This window comes from Etheostoma cragini, chromosome 7, assembly GCF_013103735.1.
Source record: "Etheostoma cragini isolate CJK2018 chromosome 7, CSU_Ecrag_1.0, whole genome shotgun sequence".
NCBI classification, from domain to species: Eukaryota; Metazoa; Chordata; class Actinopteri; order Perciformes; family Percidae; genus Etheostoma; species Etheostoma cragini.
Genome location: NC_048413.1, coordinates 26045618 through 26066794, shown reverse-complemented (window position 1 = coordinate 26066794; position 21177 = coordinate 26045618). Strand labels below are relative to the sequence as shown.

The window sequence follows — 21177 nt, the reverse complement described above, 5'->3', positions numbered from 1 at the left end:
ATATAGACCTTAGTGGTCCCTAATACTGTATCTGAAGTCTCTTTCATGTAGACCTTAGTGGTCCCTAATACTGTATCTAAAGTCTCTTTATATAGACCTTAGTGGTCCCTAATACTGGATCTGAAATCTCTTTCCCCAAATTCAGCCTTGGTGCAGAATGACAGCCACTACAGCCAGTCCCACAGTGAGCTTTCCTTAGTATGTACCATTACTAGGTATGTAATTTTTGAGAAGGAGAGGGGGGGGGGGGGGCTTGTTTGAAAGACATGAACTCTCTCTCCCAAATTCTCTGGGCGGGCAAAGCAGAGAAAGGGGAGGTAACGTGCCCCTTATGACCTCATAAATGGCGAGATTCCAGAACAGCCGATCTAAACCTTTATTTAGTAATTATAAGTCACATTAAATAGGCCATGATCATTTTAAAGAATTGCCTTTTCCTTTCACTTTACCTCACATTATTAATTTGAATGCACAAAACACCATCTGGGCAATAGGTCAGTAATATTTCTAACTTGCTTGATATTATCACAATCTTCTAACAAAAAAACAGTACAACACAATCAATCATGAATTTAACAGTAGACTTCAATGATAAATAAAAGCCAGCATACATTAAATTGATAAATTCTGCATTAGACCGAGAGGAACATTTTAGGGCTGCTTCATTCTAGCAGGGCATCGTGTATCTTACTCTTGAAGAAGCCCATTTCCTCCTGGACAAGAAAAAACACATAAGTAAATATTTTTAAATTACTAAATTAAAATTATGAGATAGTAAATCGTAATTTTGAAAAAGTACGGTACGTCTGAATTACTCTAACTGCATTTTAGCATAATTTTTTTCACTTTTGTTTCTTTCTTTTCTTGCAGAAAAGCACTTTAACAGTAACGTAACACTATTTGTTCTGAGGAAATGACTTGTTGACACGAGTACACGTTACCTGTCTCCATAATGAAGCGACAGACACGAAAGTGTGTTTTAATGTCCCGGTCGGACTCTGCATCCCCGCCACGGTCTCTCCTGCCCACTAGCCACGGCGGTCCGTCCCGGGGGGCTGGTGCACGAGAGGATGGACCCTCCATGGTCTATTTACCGTCAGCAGGAGTATCTAAGGTTGTACAGTTACAGTACAAAAAAGTACTTTTTACAACGGTCGACAAGAAAGCTGCTAACGTTAGGCTAGTTAGTCAGTCATACGGCCTCGGTGTTTAGCTAACTGTAGCTAACTGTAGCTAACTGAAGCTAACTCAACTTAACATTCTCTACCAGCAAAGTTATGCTACAACAATGTTGGTGTTTGTTACTAACTTAGAAAACAACAAGTTTGATGGACGTCTGGTTTTCGGCTAACTGGTTTTGGATTTGGTCTTGGTGTTGCTGTTGCTACTAGCATACATAGCGCATAGCACCCATAGTTGAGAAGCACGTTAGTAACCCGGAAGATAAATACATGAACTTCCGGTATACCTTCCAAAAATAAAGGTAGATTGCAAAATGTATCTTTCGGGAAGAGAGGAGTTGCGGGGTTTCTTGCGCAAAAACACATTCAAATGGAAGCTGTTTGTAAGAAAATTAAAGCATACACAATCTAAACAAGGTGTTCTTTCTTTTGCAATGTCAGTTCTTATCATATAGTAGTTATATTATTAAATTAAAGTACCAAAAAAGAAGCTTCCGGTGACATCTTTCAAAGTAAAACCCTTATTAGAGGACGCTGGACCGTACGCTGGGGCAACATGGCAAATAGCAATCGATCATAAACAATGAATGAAATACACCAACTCAAATTGGCATAATTTAAATAAACATACAGCCTACAAAGACAATAGTCAACTACAAACTAATTTATTATGTTAATTGTTAATTGTGTGTGTGTGTGTGTGTGTGTGTGTGTGTGTGTGCGCGCGTGTGCGCGAGTGTGTTTCAGGTCTATTAAACTTTTTTTTCGTACGTAGGAGTATATCTACCCAGTGTCGCGTGCATCGTTATTTTCCCATTAGTTATTTCCAATTAAGTTACTTAACAAAACCTGTGCCACTTTGAGTTAGATTAATAAATTAATGACAACCATTACATAAAATGTTAATTTTTTTCTGTCTAGGAAAAGTCTGTAAAGAAGAAGTCAGTTTGATGCGTTGCTATGCAACGAGTCAACAAAAACAGACTCGGACCTGTAGCGTAGACGGATGCAGAAATGTTCAGTTACTCGGCAAACCAGGTAACCTAAATATGTGCCAATGGGAACATTAAGCTACACATTCTGCTTTGTTATCTGTTTTACTTATATATTCTGACATATACTTTAACTCCCGTCCGTTATATATTCTGACATATACTTTAACTCCCGTCCGTTATATATTCTGACATATACTTTAACTCCCGTCCGTTATATATTCTGACATATACTTTAACTCCCGTCCGCAGTATGACAGTGCATTCAAGCCGCGGCGACTGCAGAACTGGTGTGAGACTAACGTTAAGCACTTCAAAGAGGTAGTCCATCATATCAGCAGTATTGTGTTGTTGTATTGTACTAGTTGTGTTTCATATTGCCATGTATTTTCAAGAGTAGTATTGAAAATGTGATTACATTAGTTTAGCTAACTTGTGTGCGTGTGTGTGTGTGTGTGTGTGTGTGTGTGTGTGTGTGTGTGTGTGTGTGTGTGTGTGTGTGTGTGTAGCGACCCACTGCACATGAGGGCCGCACCACCTTTGTTGCCGACGATAGAGGACATCTGCTCCCAGGAGTGGTTAAGGTTAGGGCATAGATCATCACTTTCTCTCTCTTATTTGCTATTCTTGTGAATCGTTGTTTGACTGTGTGTGTGGTGTGTGTGTGTGTGTGGGATCCTATATAGAAGGGCAGTGCATGGACAGACTTTAAGGGGACCTGGGATCTACCTGCTCGGATCCCGGCCCACCACATAAACCCTACGGGCCGCTCTGTGGATGGTCTCAACATGCTGAAGTCCTGGGGCATTGACCCACAGCACCGGGGCAAATCTCAGCCACGCGGAGGCAGCAAAGACACAGAAAGGCTGCAGGATGTCGGCCAGCAGGTGAGCGTACAGGATGCAACACACATAAACATGTATACACTTTGTTCCTGTTTTTAAAAAGCCAATACTGTATCCCACAGGGTGGCTGATCCAGGGCGGGTAGTCATCAAAAGTTAAGGTGTAATGTTTAAGCAGACCTGGATTTAGTTTAGTGTATTTTTTAAGTTTAATTTAGTCTATAATTTCTCTTGTATAATTTCCATTTTCACCTCTATTCTTCTACTAGTTGTATTGTATACAGGTAGACTTCTGCTTTTTACTTCCCTATATCTGTACGTGTTTGTATCCTTGTGCTGCTGCCAACGCCTGCATTTTCCATCAGGGGATCAATAAAGGTTTATCTTATCTTACTTATCTTACTTCCAGACCAATGAAGCTGTGCAGCAGGACAATGCTGCCCTGTGTTCTGCAGCTGGACCAGTACTCGACAACAGGCCTGATCCTGGCGAGGTGAGACCAGCCAGCAGTGTATCAGCGAAAGCAGCCCGCCAAGAAGGGCCCCCCCCCTCCGAGCATGGACACACAGAGGAACAGCAAGAGCAGTGAACGTCTTCATTTCATTTGCGGTGGATGAATGAAATACGTACAAAATTAAATGCCTGTTAACAGTCCTAGTTTTGACTTATTTTTACATTGGCTGGTTGTTGTTGTCACAAGTCATGACAAACATGGTAATCGCCTTTTTTCTTTAATGGCTTCTTTATACTCCCTTCTCTTTGTGTGTGGCTTCTGTGTGTTTTTAAGGGTACAATGTAATCAGTTATCCCTCTACAATATCAGCTGACCAGAGTAACCATAAGACCTCATGCCATTAAACATTGTAAAAGATTAAAGGGGACCTGCCACACGTGTTTCATGACTTTGTGATATCTGAAGTTCTACCATGGACCATGGACCAAGGCCTTGGTTCCCTTGTTTCAAGCCCTGCTAGCGTGGTATAGAAAGCCTGCAGCTCGATTTGGGCCAATTCTCATTAATTTTCAATGAGCAAAGATGCTTGACTCTGATTGGCTAACAGCTAGCCAATGAGAGCCTGGCTATCAGCATCCTTTACCCAGCGCAACAGGCTGAGCTCATGAATATTAATGAGCTTAGGCAGCTTTTGTAATTGGCCTGATTTCTCCTCTTATTTCTTTTTAGTGGCTAGAGCTGACAGAGGAGGTAGCAGTTCATTTTCACATTTACAACATAACATGAACACATATGGACCTGACATATTACTAAAATTGAAAGTTAAAAACGGTTTTGCGTGGCAGGGCTCCTTTAAGCAATGGCTCTAGCCTCAGTGGAAGCAGGAGTTAACCGCAGATATCATGCATTTGTTGGTGGTTTGGTCTGGTGCCACGTCATACAGGAGGCTGGGACAGGTTTAGCAACATCTTTACAGCATAATGGGCCCTATTTAAAAAAGAAATATAATCTGTACCTTTATACAACCCGGCAGGAATAAAGGAGAACACATTGATTACAACTTGGAGAATGTTGTGTCTCTTCACACAGACTACAACCAGAGGTGGAAAGTAACAAATTACAATTACTTACATTACTCTAATTAAGTTGTTTTTTTGTGTACTTTTACTTTGAAAAGTAGTTTTTTTTAAATCTGTAATTTTACTTTTACTTAAGTATGTTTTGTGTGAAGTATTGTACTTTGCTACATTTTAAACCAAATCCGTTACAGAGTTAAAAGAAAGACAAGAAAAAAAAATGGAAATAACATTTTGGCAAAATTTCTGTCAAGCAAAACTCATCAAAATGTTTTTTGTTGCTTTTTAAGGTGTCGCTTTTTTTAAAATTTTAAAACTTTTTTGGCTCTGTGCCCATTAACAAATCTCAAAAGACTGTGATTTAAATACATTAGTAAGAAGATATTTATATAGGTATAAATTTAAAAAAGTATATCGCCACTCGCTGTTAAAAAGTAACTAACTTTTACTCTATCAGTACTATTTAAATGAACTACTTTCAACTTTTACTGGAGTAGATTTTTTTACCGGTTAATTTTACTTAAGTTGAATATGTTCGTAGTCTTTCCACCTCTGACTTCAACAAAATTACCTTAATGTGCAATTTTTAAAGAGCACATAATGCAATGGTAGTTTACCATCAAAGATGGGGCACGAGCAAAGTCCTGAACCCTGCAAAGCTCTAGGTGTGGTCACGGTACCGTGTGTGTTCTGATTAGTTTCCTCATACAGTCCAACCCTGTCTGGCCTACTTTGAGCCGCAAAATCATTAGCGACACATGGCCCTGACTCAATGACTCATGTGTTGTAAAACCACAAGTTCCACTTCAAGTCAACATTTAAAAACAATAGACAATACAAATAACTTCCTCAAGTATGTGGGGTGAGGCAGCAATTACAGATCTAATTGTTGGCAATAAAAATCTCAGGCCTCAGTGACCTTCAACAATGCTTCTTAAATATCCAGAACAGAGCACAATCACGCAATTACAAGTAGTCAGACTGATACATAAGGCAATTTTCGAACTTATTATAAACATGTAACATTTAAACTTTGGATAAATGAAGCTAGTGTAACCAGGTGTAGATGGCCATTTATTGTCAAAGGAGCACAGCAAACAAGCAACACAATAGAAAACAAAAACAACAACGCAGATCAATCAACTGACAATGGCACGTGAGGAGAACAGCACGGGAGGACGCTAGACCGGTAAACCAAAAAACCCAAAACACTGGAGTTGTGAAGCTCCTGAAAAACCCAAAGAAAATACAAGCCAAACAAATACCTGCTTATCTATACATACTAAAGGTGCACTAAGAGGTCCTGCATTTCAACAAAACCGAGCAAGCTCGCCCCTCCTCCCCATGCTCCCCCCCCCCCCCAACCATCTTGTTGGTGATTGGCTGGAACGTGGTTTGTTGTGTATTGGTACCTATCCCATGTACCTGGTGTTTGTTTGACGTTTACGACCCCCGTGTGGTCTCCCGAGGCCGGGCTTCTTCACAGTGGATTCAGGGGGCAGGCAGGTAGTGGATCAAGGAGAGATGACTCGATAGGAGCCAATGAAATCGCAGTAAAACCATGCTGGAACTCATAGTGCACCTTAGGCCTGCACGATAATGGAAAAATCTGACATTGCGATATTTTTTACCCCTGCGATATTTATTGCGATGTGAAAAAAGAAAAAGGAATTTTTAAAAGATGACATAAATAGCTCTGTTTGAAAATAATAAATCATTCTCGACTACTGCGGTGAAAACGTTACTCTTCTGAAGGGATTTATGTCACGCTATCCAGCAACAAACTCTGTGTCTCCAAGAACAATTAAATCAGTGGAAATGACGTTAGATCAGACACAGACTTCTGTAGATTAGTGTTACGTTTCCAGTGTCGCGGCTCCGTACCGTAACGTTAGTTGGGACAGACGGACCCCTTGGTTCTTTGGGCTAACTGCATTAGCTTTAGCCTGGCTCGACCCTGTTCAGCACTTTGGTCAACTGTTGTTGCTTTTAAATGTGCTATAGAAATAAAATTGACATTGGTAGCAGCTTTCTGCTTGTTTCTTTAGGCTAACTATATTAGCTTTAGCTTGGCTGTAAAGCTTGACGTAATTAGGTTGCATTAATCAGGTACTTTAGTTCGTATTTGCAGCAAACATAAAACACTGAGTGCTGTAGCTTCACTGACAACCCATCAAAACTATGTGCATCACTGCGTGGCAGCTGATGCCTACGGCACTTTACTACACACGGAGAGCTTCACTTCCCATAACAGTAACACCGTCGGACCAACGTCACATACACACGCTGCCCACATGGCTACATGTCTTTAAGTGGAAGGGTCGGACGGTAATAATCATTTAAAAGTTCAACTTTTCTATCACGCAGTAAAAAAGGTTTAGCGTCAACATCGTAAAATCCTGCGATGTGACTATCGCGCGTGCGCACATCGCGATGTGACTATTGCGCGTGCGCACATCGCGATGTCGATGCTAAAACACAATATCGTTCAGTCTTAGTGCACCTTTAATTAAAGGAGCAACGACTGTCGATTTGAGAACAAAGAAAAGGAAAATGCAAAACACACAAAAATAAACAAATCCCTGCCCAGTCCCAAAATTAGTTCAATTTTTCAAGCGGAAACCCATGGTTCGAATACACAGCATCCCATTTAACGTCTCTAAGAAGCACAGTGGTGAACTGTTCAATGAAAGTCACAGCAGTCCCGGTTGGGAGTCCTGGATGTCATTACAAATCAACATGAATGCACATCACAGCCGTGGGATTGGTGGACTGGACTGGAGACGTCAGAGGTCGAAAACTGATTAGAGCCAGTATGAAAACGCCCGACCAATCCGGACAAGTGAATCCTCCAGCAAAGGCGCCAATCTCTGCAGCTTGTTAGGTAGTGAGAATGACAGTGCAGCCCTGGCTAACACACATGATGGACATGACACGGCTTAATGTTGACTGAGATATTCCAGACCGGTCCCCCAGCTCCTTCTGAAATGCCCCGTTGCAAGGAACCCAAGAGTTACCTGAAGATTGACAGTAATTGCATGGTTTCTCTGGGTCTGGCGCTCTAAAGCCGGACCCTTGAAGCCCCTGGAAGCCTAAAGCGCGAGCCAGGACACCAGAACAATAAAAGAAATACTCGTTCTCATCTTATAATCTCATTTGCAAGATCCTTCCCATGAAGCCAGAGCAGCCATCCTTACGCACAACAGTTGTGCACAGCTGCAGCTATTTATAGCATCGGCAGTGTTGTTCACAGCAGTGATGCCTCAATTCTCATCGAAGGCTCATAAATAGCAATTACATAGCTAACAATTATTTTGTTAATAACTGTTTACAGAATGTCTCATGATAGATGATCTAATTTAGGGAAACAAATGGGAAAATAAAATGTAGCACAAATTAAGTGTGTGTTGCTGCAACAAACAGGTGTGTGTGTGTGTGTGTGTGTTTGTGTGTGTGTGTGTGTACAGCAAAAAACGATAATTAGAAACAGAAGCCAATTGTGAAATTGTCTGTCTTGATCTTTTTTACATTCTATGTCTCACATTATTTTTCATTTCCACTTCAACATATCCCACATGGCTTGCTCTATAAAAAAGGGTGTACACACAGTGGTATGGTACACGGGAGGTGCACATTATAAATATGTGTGTGAAAAGGCATGTGCATGGTTTTGTGCGAACACATCGTTTATACTTCTGGCCTTTGCAGCTGCTTTCCTGTAGATGAACACACAACAAGTTATCACGAAGCTTAATCAGACATAATCGTTTACAGTAGCTTCACACAGTGGCGTTAAGACCTGGATTGTTGTGTTGTCTATGAATTTGTTAAACAAGGCACTAAAGTCACATGTCCAGCCTAAATACAACGTCCTGCAGATCAAATAAAGAGAAATCCTTCATCGGCCGCCGGGAGAACACTTTCACTCCTAGGCTTGGCGTGGAGGTGTACTGGGCTTTGTTGAGATCCTGATTTTCTTGATGATCACCCAATCCTTCTGTGCAGCTGTGACTTGTATCCTCAGACAGGAGGACCCATAGCCATACTGTTTGTCCATGTCCTGCATCTCAAACTTCCCATTCTCTAACGTCCCCACTGTCTGGAACTCTTTACAACTCTTCTCCTCTTTCTCTGTGGTAATCACGTCGTGGCCTAGCTGCACGTGAGCCGACTCTAGGAGGTCTTTGCCCCCTGACCCTGTTTCTACATAGATCCCCGTCACGACTGTCGGGTCTGTGAACACCACAGTCAGGTGGTTTCCTTTTTCCGGGGAGCGCCCCCAGAAAAATCCCTCGCCAGGTTCCCAGGCCAGTTTGGGGAATTGTTTCTTGTACGTCGACATATCAGAATAAACGTCAGCTAAAGGATTGGTATAGAAATCCTCCTCAAAGTCCTTGTCCTTCAGCTTGTTGTATGTCCCTTGGAACGAGGAGAAAGTCCCCATGTGCTGGAACAGCGAGGGTTTGAAGATGATTGTCTCTTTCTGAGTCATCAACTCTCGGAAGCGCGTCATCAGCCAGTCACAGGGCATTTCCTGGTAGAAGAGGAAGAGAAAGCGGGCCAGGACAGGAAGATGAGACGATTTGTGGAGTTTGCCGATGTAGCCGAGGGCCGAGAACTCCAGCATTGCCCAGGTGGTCTTCCTCGCCTCTTGCTCCTCAACGCGCCTCCTGATGGTGGAAAGGAAATTTTTTGCAGAGGAGACATCGTCCTCCAGCTGGAGGTAGTATCGACCAAGGCTGGCACAGTAGTGGATCAGGAAGGAGTAGTCCAGGTTCTGCTTGGAGCGGAACGTTACCCTTTCTGGAGCATCGTTGTAGTTCCTCTTTAGACCTGCACGAGAACCAGAGAGACGTGCATCAGTATCACAGCATCGACAAAAAGCTCACGAGGTGGATGGGAATGAATTTGCAATCTAGTTGAAGCTAGGATTGGTCATGGCACCGGTTCCTAAACGACCGATATCGGATGGAATGACAACACAGATTACGATATTGGTTAAGACACCAGCTCCGTTTTAAAAGCATAATTTTAGCACCTGTATCGGGGGGGGGGGGGAACAATAACCAACCCAAGTATAAGACTGTGTGCACACACCTGTAACAGGAGGGTAAACATCCTGAGGAACATGGAGGACCACCAGCTGGCCCTGTTCTAGCTCCGAGGCAAATGCAGTTTTGATCTCCCTCACTGTAGTGACTCTCCAGCTGACATCGAAATCTGCTAGCAGCACTACCACCACCATGGAGGAGCGCTCTTCAGGAGAGGACTGGGAGAAGAGGGACTGCAAGGTGGGGATTAGATAGCTGCCCTTCTTCCTCTTCACCGATGATAATCCAACTGATAAAAACCCTGAAACATGTCAGGACAGGAAAGTAGAAATGTCAATCAACAACATCAATCTGTTAGATGACCGTTCCTATGGCAGCCCAGCACTAATGTTAAAACATCTCCTGACCATAAGGCTATAGTGCATAGTCTCTGTCACTCCCAGAACAAAACTGTCTGCGTCACATGATACAAGCCTCTGGGATCGTGCATGTGTACCCACCCCTCCTCCACACAGTTGCAGGGAAGACACAAAGGAGGATTACAAAAAAACAACAGGCTTTTCAGGTCTGGTGACATGTGGCACCTACTACAGTTACCAGTGACATAGGGATACAGTATTTATTGGAAAGTTTGGAGTTGGGAAGATATCCAATGTACAATGAAACTGTATCAGAGTGAGCCTGGAGCAAGAAGTGCTTTAGTTTACTCGGACAATGCATCTTTTTCATAAATCCCAATCTATGACTTTCCCGAGTTCGCTTTCCCAATCTCTTTTCATTTTAGCAAAAGTCAGTTTTGTAAATTGGAAAGTTAAGGAGTACATTTCTGAGATGAGGTCTTTCTGATTCGTGGAAATGTCCGAAATTGAGTCAGTAACTAAATTAGGAAAAGAGGAGAAGAACAAAGTATGCACCTCAAAGTATGGTAATAGATGCGATTTTTGTAGGTCACATTTTATTTTTTTTACAAAGTTCACTAAAGCTTCAGAAGGCCTTTCAGTGTAAAGAACAAAGAAATTGAATAAATTGAGCAACAGTTCAGCTCCTACTATCCTGTAGTTTTTATATATATATAATACCAGGGTTCAACAAAAAATGTAAAAGTGAAATAATAATTCACTTAAGCTGAGAAGTTAACAAAAATATTCCACTATTCCACAAGGATAGGTTGATACATTAACAAAAGCAGAAAGAAATAAAGCATTTGAAATGTATCCCACTCTTTCACAAAGAGGCATATTGAACTGCAACAGTTTGACTCACAGTACAGTTTACAGTTACACTGCGAATATAGTGCACTGGTTTCATGTACTGCCATATCCTGCTCTCTTACATTAAATATCTTTAATCCATTTGTTTACTCTGGTATCTCTCTCTGACCATGTAGTCATGCCTCCTCATTGCAAATTTCGGGCTCATTGTTTTTTGCAGGGAACTGGCTTATCTGCTGCTTAAAAGCTGAAAAAAAAAATTATGAAAGAGATTTTTTACATGTATATAAATAATTAAGTGGTGTTATCAATATTTGCAAAGTCTATGAGTCACCATACATTGGGTGATACAAAAAGGCTTACATTTAATTAAATTTAATATTTTGCTTAAAAATAGGTTGTCAATGCTCCAACAATATTGGTTGAATCACTACGTTGTTAATGCTAATCATAAGGCCTAAAGCTGTATATCTTTACCAGTTGCCACTTGTGTTCGTCCGCTTAAAAAATAACCTGTAAGCTTGGCACATTTGGCAGCACCCTCTTTTTTCAACTTAGCTTTTTCAGCCCCTTCTGTCCTCTTCCTCCCATCACCCTCCATCCTGACGCGTACTGTTATGGTAGGCCCGGCCCAGCTATCGGTAGCTTTTATCGGAAAACCTTTTGGAAAAAGACGGGCTATGGACTCACCCAACTAACTCTATTTGGGAAGGAAGAACCCCCTCCCATGGTACAACCCATGCAGAGGCGGAGGTGTCAGAATGCGGAACGTGTGTCGCCTATTTTTAGAGACTAACGTGACAAATGTCAACAAAACAAATCCTCGAGCGGCCCAAAGGTGAAGCGGCCCAGCGGGAAATCACCCGATAACCCACCCCAGGCCCGGCTAGGGGGTAGATAGAGATACATATTGTGGAGAGGGCTGTGGAGTCCAAAAGTCTAAATTAAGACCAGATTCTTGAAGTTATAATCTGATCTATTTTAGGCCCTGCAGTGGGTATGAGGCTGTCTTAAATCTATTGGACCCTCTGACACGTGACACCATTCTCTAACCCTTACCTAATGGCCTTTAAGCTGTCCTTGGATACTACTACCACCCATGCAAAGAGTAGATACTCAACTACTTACTCAGGCAGGCCTTAAATCTACATTTACTTATTCAAAATCAGCCCTGCGCTATTCTCAAATGAGTGAGACAGGCGCGCCTCCCAGAACCACTCCCCTCTTTACCTTCACCAGCACGCTCTATACAGCAAGTCATATTCACTGCAACATTGCCAGCTATCACTATAATTAGCTAACGGCATGCTAGCTAGTCAAATGTCCTCAGCTGACTCACCTTAGCAAACAACAAAGCACACACACTGTCCATCACCAGCTAATAGCGTGTTGTGTGTCTTAACCCCTAAGCTAGGGTGGCCCCCTCCAGTTCAGGTGACAAGGACCAGATTACTCAGCTTTCACCTTTATTTAAACAAACAGGGACAGACAATGTGTGTCACTCACTCTGTTGAGTAGATGGGGCTCCAGCCAGTAGCTGATAGGACACATTGAGAGGCAGGTAGTCCCCCCGTTCCACCCAGGACTCCTTACTAACCAACCTCTCCGTTTGCCAACTTAACTCATTTGGGATTGGTTCCTGTGGCCTTGCTGGGCCCTGCGAAAACAATCCCAGTGATTGGTTGATTGGAATATGCCTACGTAAAATGTTTTTTGTTATCAAAAATCACAGTTTACTACAGTTTTTCATACACATGTTTAAACAAAATGAAACATTTGTGCTTTGTAAAGAATTTGTTTGTTTGTTGTGAAAGCAGTTGGTTTAAAATGCCAGTTAAGAGTGTTTTAAGCAGACGTAATGTCGCTCCACCCAGCATAACATTGGTATGAGGTGATCACTTTTCGGAGATTGTACTTCTTCTCAGATGAAGTGTTTAAAAGGAGGAGGACATTTGTGGAAATAATAATAAAACAGATTAATGTGAGTGAACAAAGAAAGCATCTGACTCTTTGTTAATATTTTTCTTAGAGATGGTGGAAAACAGAGTAAAAGAGAAGAGAAAGATACAATCAGCAAACAAACCTTTACATTGTGCGTGTGTGTGTGTGAGAGAGAGAGAGTGTGTGTGTCTCTCTGTGTGTACTCACAGCAATAAGGAAGTTCGAATGGCTAATGAAATATAATCCTCCGATGATGAGCAGCACTGCCAAAAAAACATTCTTCTTAGAATGTCGTCGCATTTCCTAACACACACACACACACACACACACACACACACACACACACACACGCACACACAGTTGTGTAACTCAGTCAGCACAAACAGTGAATAATTCATCAAATAGGTAATAAATGTTTCAGAATGCTAAGACACCGCAACAAGTTTGTGGATGGTGTGTTGAAAAGCTTTGCAGCAAAGGTGAGCTGATTGTCATTTAGAAAAATTAAAACATTCAATAGGCTACCAGTACCAATAACATGGGATACTAAAGGGATACTGATACCTTTAGTTCTACTTTGGTACCCCTGCTTCGCCACACCACGGAATAGGGTTGTGCAATTAATCAAATTGTTTGGTTAGGTTGGGCTCCTAACAACCACAAAAAGATCATTTTGCACATGTCTATTGACAAGTAAACTCTTATTTTGTCTTCAACGAGAAAAGTATTAAAGGCACACGTCACAGTTGGTGTTTTCACTGTTAATTTGATTTAACCATTTCTTAACAATATCTTTCCAATAGTCACCGACTAATCTTGTTAAATAATCAGGAGTTCCATATTGACCAAAATAAGTGTGAATATGAATGATTCTGAAATCAACAGGCCTGCACAGACTGAGAGTTGTAGCTGCTGGATCACTGGGCCAATCAAACATCACATGAGATTCAGATGGCAATTTCCCTTTTTCTAGATTTGGTACAAAAAGGTTTGAATGCAGCTTTCGTTTGAAAGGAGAAGTTTCTAGTGCAGTATACCAGTTTAATCCCATGGTGTGAAAATTGATGGTTATCACACAATGTACATTATTTGGCTTATCTGAGATATTGAAAGTGAATGCACCCAGGAGCTGACATTAGTTATTTAGTTTGTGTGTGTGTGTGTGTGTGTGTGTGTGTGTGTGTGTGTGTGTGTGTGTGTGTGTGTGTGTGTGTGTGTGTGTGTGTGTGTGTGTGTGTTTCAAAAAAGGAACATACAGGAGCAATCAATGTTCAGGACTTTTTTCTCTTCTAAAGAACCTGCTGCTTTCTCTCCTTCTAATACTTTTGTTCAAACAGGAGATGAACAGCTGTGTTTAATTTAAAAAAGGGAGACTTTGTACACATATTCCCGTTAAAAAACGGTGTCAAGTTTTAATCACAACAAAGAAGTTCCACCCAAAATAAATCTTCTGATTTCATTCATTCAAAAAGGTCATCGTTCCTAAAAATACTGACAAAAACTGTCATATTTTAAAGTGAAAATGTGATGTTGAACACCTTGGGGAACGGCCTCATATGGTATTTAAACAAGCTGCTCTCTGTGTTGCCTAAGGGCCGAATACTTGTACACGCTCATACTCACATTATGTACTAGATACTGTAGATATAGTGAAGTCTAGTATACTATAGTATAGTATGGGTCCAACAGAGTTGAGTTGACATCTGTATTTTAATTTTTGAAATACAATCAATCAGCATGCCTGCAAATGGTCCCATTAGAGTAAATGTACACCCTTATAATGTAATCCCAGCATAGAGTTGAGTTTTTATTTTTAAACTCAGTATTAGAGATCATCTGTCAGAGGCAACTAACTAAAATATTGTTATTATTACTATTTCTGTCCAACTATGCGTGTTTCTTTCTTCTCTAGCTTCCCTGGGATTATGGCTCTGTTGCCAAAACATAATCTTAAATAGATAAGAGGGCGTTTGAATTTAAAAAGGGGAATAACTGGTTAAACAGTGAACAAACGGAATTGAATGGAGGGGCTTAGAGTTATATTTAGCTACGGTTCCTAGACGTAGTGGGGGGTGCGGAGGGTGTGGCAGCTTTACTTCCCTTTACTAAACTAAATAATCTCAAACCAGATAATTTGAGCCCTGGATAGTTTGTCTCGTCAACTTCCTTCCATGATAAGCTTTTCTTAGGCTTAATGAGATTTTCCAAGAACACTGTCTTTGTTTTGTCCAGTACATTGAGGCTTCTGCTGAGAACAATAATTACTGTTACCTCTAAACTCTCCGTGTAAGGAGAGTTTTAAACAGCAAATCCATTCAGTATATAGACACTAAAGCTAACGTTGCCATAATAAAACTGTAGCTAGTCCACAGTGACGTCTTTCAGCGAGAGATAACAACACATTTATTTAATAATACTACCTTTGCTAGTTTCGTGAAAGATAACGGTACACAAAGTTATCAACTTGGTTATTACGGAGAACCAATATCCATATGCTATTAATATTAATTATAATAAGTATTACAGTAAACGTTAGGTAATTACAGGCTACTAAAGTTATCTAACGTAAGTGATTTTGTCATAATGAAGCACGGTTACGACTGCTGTCTTAACTTAACCGTGGTTTGTTAAATGCGAACCAAACTAACAGTTTGTTATTAGTAGCTAGATACTAGTTAACGTTTCGTTACACGTTACCGTTTAGGACCAAAAGCACCGTGGCTACCGATATAGTATGAAACATAGTGACGTTAATAACGGAGTAGTATGGCCATACAATTCATAATGACTAGCTACATAGACAGATATAACGTAGGTCACGTCACACCTCCGAGCAAAAGTAACCAAATAAAAAACTAAGTTGGTTAAATGTCTGGTACGTCACGTCGTTAGAGAAACTTAAGTCCCACTCACCTCCCTCAGCCGGCTCGCTTCAGCCCGGCGTCTGGCCGTGGCAGTCCGCGGGTCACAGGCTACTCATTGAATGTGCTTACTGTCTATAAGGCACGGAATAACATTAAAAAAAGGCATGACCGGAAAGAAAAAGATGACGTTGACAGTGACATTACCGGCTAGATTTACCACATCCTCTCCGTGGTAAATCGTGCTGGATCTTCTTATGGTGTCTGCACGCCGAAGGCGCGTGAACACACGCCACCAGGTGGCCGGGGCTTTTTAAACGAAGCAGGTGTGTCGTCGATGTTGAATGCTTTCCAACCGCCTGAGAAACCAACCTAGTCATGGCAAGGATGAGTGGCACGTAACAACGGACCTATGACTTAATAAAATAGACAAACACTCATAAAAATGCAGGAAGAATCCAAATGTTTTATTAATTTTAAGTCAGTTCATGAGTTTGTATTTGCGTTTACCTTCGGGCTACTGTGATCATGACAGCCTCTACACAAAAATCTGTCAAATACATTAAAGGGTAAAACCAGACATCTGGGAGCCTCTGCCAACAGCTCACTGTGGTAAAAAATAAATTCCACTATAAGTTGCAGGGCTCTTGTTCAGCTCTACTGAATATGTAAAGTGGTTTCTTCCATCGGGGTGTTTGTCTGTAAACATTATCTTTACCTCAGTCCCATACTAGGAAACAAGAGAAGCTGAATATGTTTCAGTGAGTGACCCCACCCGGCCAAACGCGTACCTAACCCAAACTATTCTTTAATCCACTTGCTGTGACTGTGAGAAAACAACAAACTGAAGAGATTAATGGCCTTCAGCTGAAGTTAACCAACTGACTGTGGTCTTGATAAATCACGTTTTACTCCAGTAAAGACTCCCCTATTGCGTCATTTGTTTCAGCCGATGTTTAAAATGTGCAAGGTAAAAAGCAAAAGTGGTTTTAAAGTCCTGAAGTCCAATTTATACATGACAATTCAGCGTTAAACGGAAGCCTTTGCAAAGTGAGGGCGTATTCACCATTGCTAGGGGCTATTTTACAGTTATGGTCAGGGAACGAATGTGCTAATTAAGCATCTTCTTAAAGAAACAGTAAGTGTAAGTGTAAGTGCGTGTGTGTGTGTGTGTGTGTGTGTGTGTTTGTTGCATATTTAATCCCTCTCTGAGGACAATGTGTGCAGTACAGTCGTAAGGATGGAGAGAAACCCCTTGAGAGCTCTGTCATCTCTTGGTTGCTGCTTAAGAGTCACTTTTATAATCATCTTCTCTCCATATTTCGTCACAGACTCTCTCCCGCTCCGCCCGTCAGCTGTGGCTTCCTCTACCGGTTTCACCTGCTCCTCTTCCCTGCCCTTCACCACGTCTCCATCACCATCACCCACGCCTTCGTTTACCCCTCCTACCCTCTGATCAGCCTCTCCAGTGTACAGCAGCTCCCCGACTATGAGCGTGCCGCGGGGTGTGTCGCCACAGTGTGCATGCTGGGTGTGTGTGTACAGGTAGACTCTCCAGGGAAGTGTGTGTGCTGGCGTGAAGGCCATTGTCTGGATGTTGACCAGCTGCATCGCAGCCTGAAGGCTTTGTGGTGAACAGTGAGGTATCGCAGGGCATAGGATGTGTTCTTCCAAGCACAAAGAATCCTCCTTTTCTTCCAGTTTGTCAGCACCTAGCGGCAACAAAACCAGGAGCAAAGTCAGACAAAATCAAGTAGAAGTATAGACTGGCATTAACAGAAAATATTCAAACAGTACATGTACTTTAGTACCAATCTCACACCAGTGTTACAGTTTTAACTGAAGGCCTGTTTGCTCCTGTCAACAACTATTCCCAACCCTGGAGGGGGAAGATTTCGGAGAGAGACAATCCCCTTCCATGTAATCACCTTGCTCTGCATGCAAAGGCTGTCGCTGCAGCCAAAGACGCTCAAACTCCTCCGGGCTGAGAGTCGGCGACAGGGACAAACTGAGGAGGCCTGCAACCGTCGAAGCCAAGACATCAGCAGAGGAGTCTGGAGAAGACACGGAAGAAAGGAGAGGAGGAACGGGAGGATGCAGGGAGGGAGGAAAGGAAAGAAGGGGACAAAAGAAAGAGAGGATAAGAATGCAGCAGCAGGGAGCCAAATGGTGGACAGAGAGAAGGATATGGTTGAAGTGGGAGGGGGATAGGGAGTTAGGAGCAGTGCCAGAGGAAGAGATTTGTGGTTATAAATGGCACTGCATTCCCAGAAAAGGACATTAACCTTGGGGGAAAAACACTTTCTCAGCCCAAGTAGACCAAAATACCACAACTGTGTATTGTAACCCTGTCATTTCCTATAATAATAATAATAATAATAATGATGATTATGATGATGAGGGATGCAAGCTCTGATTGATTGATCCTACATCTGGTGTGACAGTGGGCAGCAGGTTCACATACATGTGTGAAAAAAACAGAATGTGAATATAAGTACAATAAGCAGAAATTCTGTGATGGACATTCTGGAAAATGATTGCTTTTTTTACTACTTCTACAGGTATATTTGGATGCTCACATTTGTGTACTTTTATTTGAATACAGTTTTGAATGTAGGACTTTAACTTGTAACAGAGGATTACCACACTGTGGGTTTAGTACTTTAGTAATGAGTTCTTTTTATTCCCTACTGCAACCGGCCAATCAACAGTGCCACCCCAGAGCCGTTCTGCTAGTGTAGTTAATAAATAAATAAATAAATAAAATAAATGGATTTTAGGGGCATGAAATAGCTCTCTCGGTTGAGTGTGCGCCCAATGTACAAAGGCTCATACCACAGTGGCCGTGGGGTCGATCCTGACCTGCGGCCCTTTGCTACATGTCACTCCCTCGACTGTCCTGTCTTAAATGTCCTGTAAAATAAAGGCCTAAAAATGCACCAAATACATATATATTCTTAAAAATACATAGATTGAAATCGTCAGCAACATTTCAATGAGATACCTAAAGAGTCTGCTCCTCCTATTCCCTCAGCTCTGCTTATTGTAAAGCCGGCTTTATATGCAAACCAACCTGAATAGTTGCATTCTGTGTTCCACCTTCAAATGCAAAGACACAGACACTTGTTTTGCTTATTTAAAAAAGGGGCGTTTGCATCATCCTGGAGGCCACATTCATCCAGACACCAGCTGCTCCACAAGTGCTCAGAAACATCCCACACCTATGCTGCAGTGCCTGCGGGACATGCTCGCGCCTTTCGGTTAAGCTGACCTGTCATGACACATTTTGTCACAAAGGATAATGTTGCTGAGTGACATGCTGGTTTAAAAAGGCTAGAAAAATCAGACCAGGAAACAGAAAATGTTCGCTAGGGCGCTACAATATATTCTTCCTTTTGGTTTATCTGTAATTGTATTTTTGCAACAAAAAATACATAAATATAACATCCTTTTCATAGAAGGATCGCTGGAGGACGGAAGTAGAGCAGATTTTTTACGGGTGTGGTTGGTGAGCCCCAGGCGGTGTCTTAGACCTCGAAACAGCCTAGTTGCACACTTCAAAACACACTTATTCCCTGTTGTCTCAGCAAAAATGAAAACCAGCAGCTGAATGGACGAACGTGTCACCTGGGTCCGGTTTCCCCAGAAATTAAAAGCCAGACTGTCATGGTGGCTCATTCAGAATAAAATCTCATATTTTACTATATTTTACGCACAGAAACGTTTTTTTGAAAACATTTTAGGGAAGAAATAGGCCGTGCAGTTGCTGAATGGGTCTCATTTCAGATGAGGACAGTTTAAAAGATTTTGAGAGACACTTGTCTCGCTCATCCGGTTTCTCGTTTCCAGGATTAGCACTCCACCAATCAGATTGGTCCTTTGAGTCCAACTGAGTCAGGTCGGCAAAAATGAAGGCAGACGGCCCCTCCGGACCACACCAAACAGACCTTGCCAGACTGTCCTATGGCTGATTATCGGGTTGGTGTGTCCCGGCCATTAGAGATGGGGTGAGAAGCTCAGGCCTCCGTGAGGAGACGCTGCTCGGGTATCTGGTAAGGTTGCCCCCCCCGTTCCAGGCACGTCCAGCTGGGAGGAGGTCTCGACGTATTCAGATCCTTCACTTAACCCTCATGTTGACCCGTTTTCCTGTATCAATGTTCTTTTTAACTACCTTAAACATGATTGATTCTACATAACGCTCTACGGGGTGATTTTAATGGGTGATTTTGGGGCGTCTTATTCAATTTTAAAGCATTTGAAAAACAAATTGAAGTGGATTTGAACTAGTATTGATTAAAAGTTGACATATTCCAGGCTGATTATCCATCGACATACATTCCTTTCATTTTAGCCAAATTAATTCCTAATTTCTGCTTTTCTAACTCAAACCTTATAACGTATATTATATAACGATATAATTTCCTCACGTATTGACCATAAATCACAAAAATAACTGTAAAACTAAAGTGAATAAGTTAGTGTTATGTAGTGTTAAAAAAACTTCAAAAAAATGACAAACATTGAAAAAAAGCATCAAAAGTGTTGAAAACAAGGTACAGAAATGTAAAAAAAAAGTTAAAAACGTTGATAAAAAGCATCAACAAAATTGTTGATTTTTAATTTTGACGGAAAGACAACATGAGAGTTAAGTAAAAGTGCTAATACCACACTGTACAAATGCTCAATACAAGTAAAAGTCGTGCCTTGAACATGTTTCTTATGTAAAAGGATGTTAGCGTAATCAGGAATGTGTACTTAAAGTATTAAAGGTAAAAGTAATCTATGTGGTAAAATCCTACATTACAACATACATTTTAGAAAAAGGAAACAATCCAAACAGTTCTGGGTTTAATCGGCTTATCATAGCAGCCGTACAAGTAGGTCTGTATGTTGTTGAGTAGCTTAATTTATAATACTGTGTTTTGTGTGCAGAAATGTTGATTTGTAAAGTAACTAAAGCTGTCTGAGTAATGTAGTGGAGTAAAAAGTACTGTACTTCTCTCTGAAATGTAGTGGAGTAGAGGTAGAAAGTGAAGAAGAGACTCACGTAAAGTACAAGTAGCTGAAATCTGTACTTGAAGCAAAGGTGCAGGGCTCTAGAGAAATATTTGAATGTCTTCACCCACCTGAAAGAAGCGTCTCTGTTTGCCCACAGTCCAGTGAGTCTGAGAGGTCAGTGTTAGGCTTGGGGTCAAAGGTCACGTGCTCAGGGCTTCCTCTGCTGGCTGACTCTGTCTCCACGCCGCTCTGCCTCAGAGGCTCCAGAGTGTTAAAGCTGCATGCCCACTGGCTGATGGGCTCCGCGGGGCGGCCAATCAGAACACCCAGGGAAGGGTCTGACCTCCGACCCTGGAGGACCTTTCGTGTCTCTTCTACCCCACAATGCAACAGGCGGTAGTAGAGAAGCGCCTGGTCACGCACGCACATGTCCGTCTCCTCCTCTGGAAAACACAAGAGTATTAAGATGTCATGTCTTTTTCTCATACACGACGCACACGCACACGCGCACACACACACACACACACACACACATACACACACACACACACACACACACACACACACA

General features: G+C 41.8%; 4 protein-coding genes and 1 long non-coding RNA gene across 6 annotated transcripts in view; 1 reads left to right on the top strand and 4 right to left on the bottom strand.

The window, feature by feature from the left end:
* The window catches only part of ccnq (cyclin Q), a 7470-nt gene extending 6015 nt beyond the window's left edge, over positions 1-1455 (bottom strand). Inside the window, exon 1 of the mRNA XM_034875864.1 lies at positions 942-1455. Coding sequence (XP_034731755.1) covers positions 942-1083 — 142 coding nt within the window. The 5' untranslated portion in view covers positions 1084-1455. The remainder of the gene's footprint in view (positions 1-941) is intronic.
* Positions 1456-1961: 506 nt separating this feature from the next.
* Positions 1962-3635, top strand: cfap126 (cilia and flagella associated protein 126). The gene is made up of 5 exons (XM_034875880.1): positions 1962-2219; positions 2426-2494; positions 2683-2757; positions 2860-3060; positions 3427-3635. The coding sequence occupies exons 1-5, from the start codon at positions 2196-2198 to the stop codon at positions 3604-3606; spliced, it is 549 nt and encodes a 182-aa protein (XP_034731771.1). The 5' UTR covers positions 1962-2195; the 3' UTR covers positions 3607-3635.
* A 2274-nt stretch (positions 3636-5909) lies between these two features.
* Positions 5910-15812, bottom strand: LOC117947222. Its single transcript, XR_004657190.1, has 3 exons — positions 15802-15812; positions 14049-14051; positions 5910-6075 (listed from the first exon to the last, which is right to left on the bottom strand). It is a non-coding gene; the product is annotated as an uncharacterized LOC117947222 (long non-coding RNA).
* zgc:101663 (alpha-1,3-mannosyl-glycoprotein 4-beta-N-acetylglucosaminyltransferase C) lies at positions 6997-15775 on the bottom strand. Of its 2 annotated transcripts, XM_034875843.1 has the most exons (5): positions 15664-15775; positions 12958-13053; positions 12316-12466; positions 9645-9899; positions 7001-9380 (listed from the first exon to the last, which is right to left on the bottom strand). In XM_034875843.1, exons 2-5 carry the CDS (start codon positions 13048-13050, stop codon positions 8476-8478), a joined length of 1404 nt encoding a protein of 467 aa, XP_034731734.1. In that variant the 5' UTR covers positions 13051-13053; positions 15664-15775; the 3' UTR covers positions 7001-8475. The 2 variants fall into 2 exon arrangements, with proteins under 2 accessions (XP_034731735.1, XP_034731734.1); XM_034875844.1 differs by lacking the exon at positions 9645-9899 and having other exon boundaries at positions 6997-9380.
* Positions 15813-16057: 245 nt separating the features above from the next.
* The window catches only part of ap4b1 (adaptor related protein complex 4 subunit beta 1), a 19662-nt gene continuing 14542 nt past the window's right edge, over positions 16058-21177 (bottom strand). The window contains exons 9-11 of the mRNA XM_034877779.1: positions 20738-21123; positions 17540-17665; positions 16058-17323 (exon numbers count right to left, since the gene is read on the bottom strand). Of these exons, the coding sequence (XP_034733670.1) occupies positions 16809-17323; positions 17540-17665; positions 20738-21123 (1027 nt within the window). The 3' untranslated portion in view covers positions 16058-16808. The remainder of the gene's footprint in view (positions 17324-17539; positions 17666-20737; positions 21124-21177) is intronic.

Excerpts from the sequence above, each read along its gene's own strand:
- cfap126 (XM_034875880.1), top strand. The coding sequence starts at position 2,196 with ATGTTCAGTTACTCGGCAAACCAG. Across the intron at positions 2,758-2,859 it reads TGCTCCCAGGAGTGGTTAAG|AAGGGCAGTGCATGGACAGA; the intron begins GTTAGGGCATAG and ends GATCCTATATAG. Across the intron at positions 3,061-3,426 it reads TGCAGGATGTCGGCCAGCAG|ACCAATGAAGCTGTGCAGCA; the intron begins GTGAGCGTACAG and ends TCTTACTTCCAG.
- zgc:101663 (XM_034875843.1), bottom strand. The coding sequence starts at position 13,050 with ATGCGACGACATTCTAAGAAGAATGTTTTTTTGGCAGTGCTGCTCATC. Across the intron at positions 12,467-12,957 it reads ATTCGAACTTCCTTATTGCT|GGCCCAGCAAGGCCACAGGA; the intron begins GTGAGTACACAC and ends TTGTTTTCGCAG. Across the intron at positions 9,900-12,315 it reads AGCCCCATCTACTCAACAGA|GGTTTTTATCAGTTGGATTA; the intron begins GTGAGTGACACA and ends GACATGTTTCAG.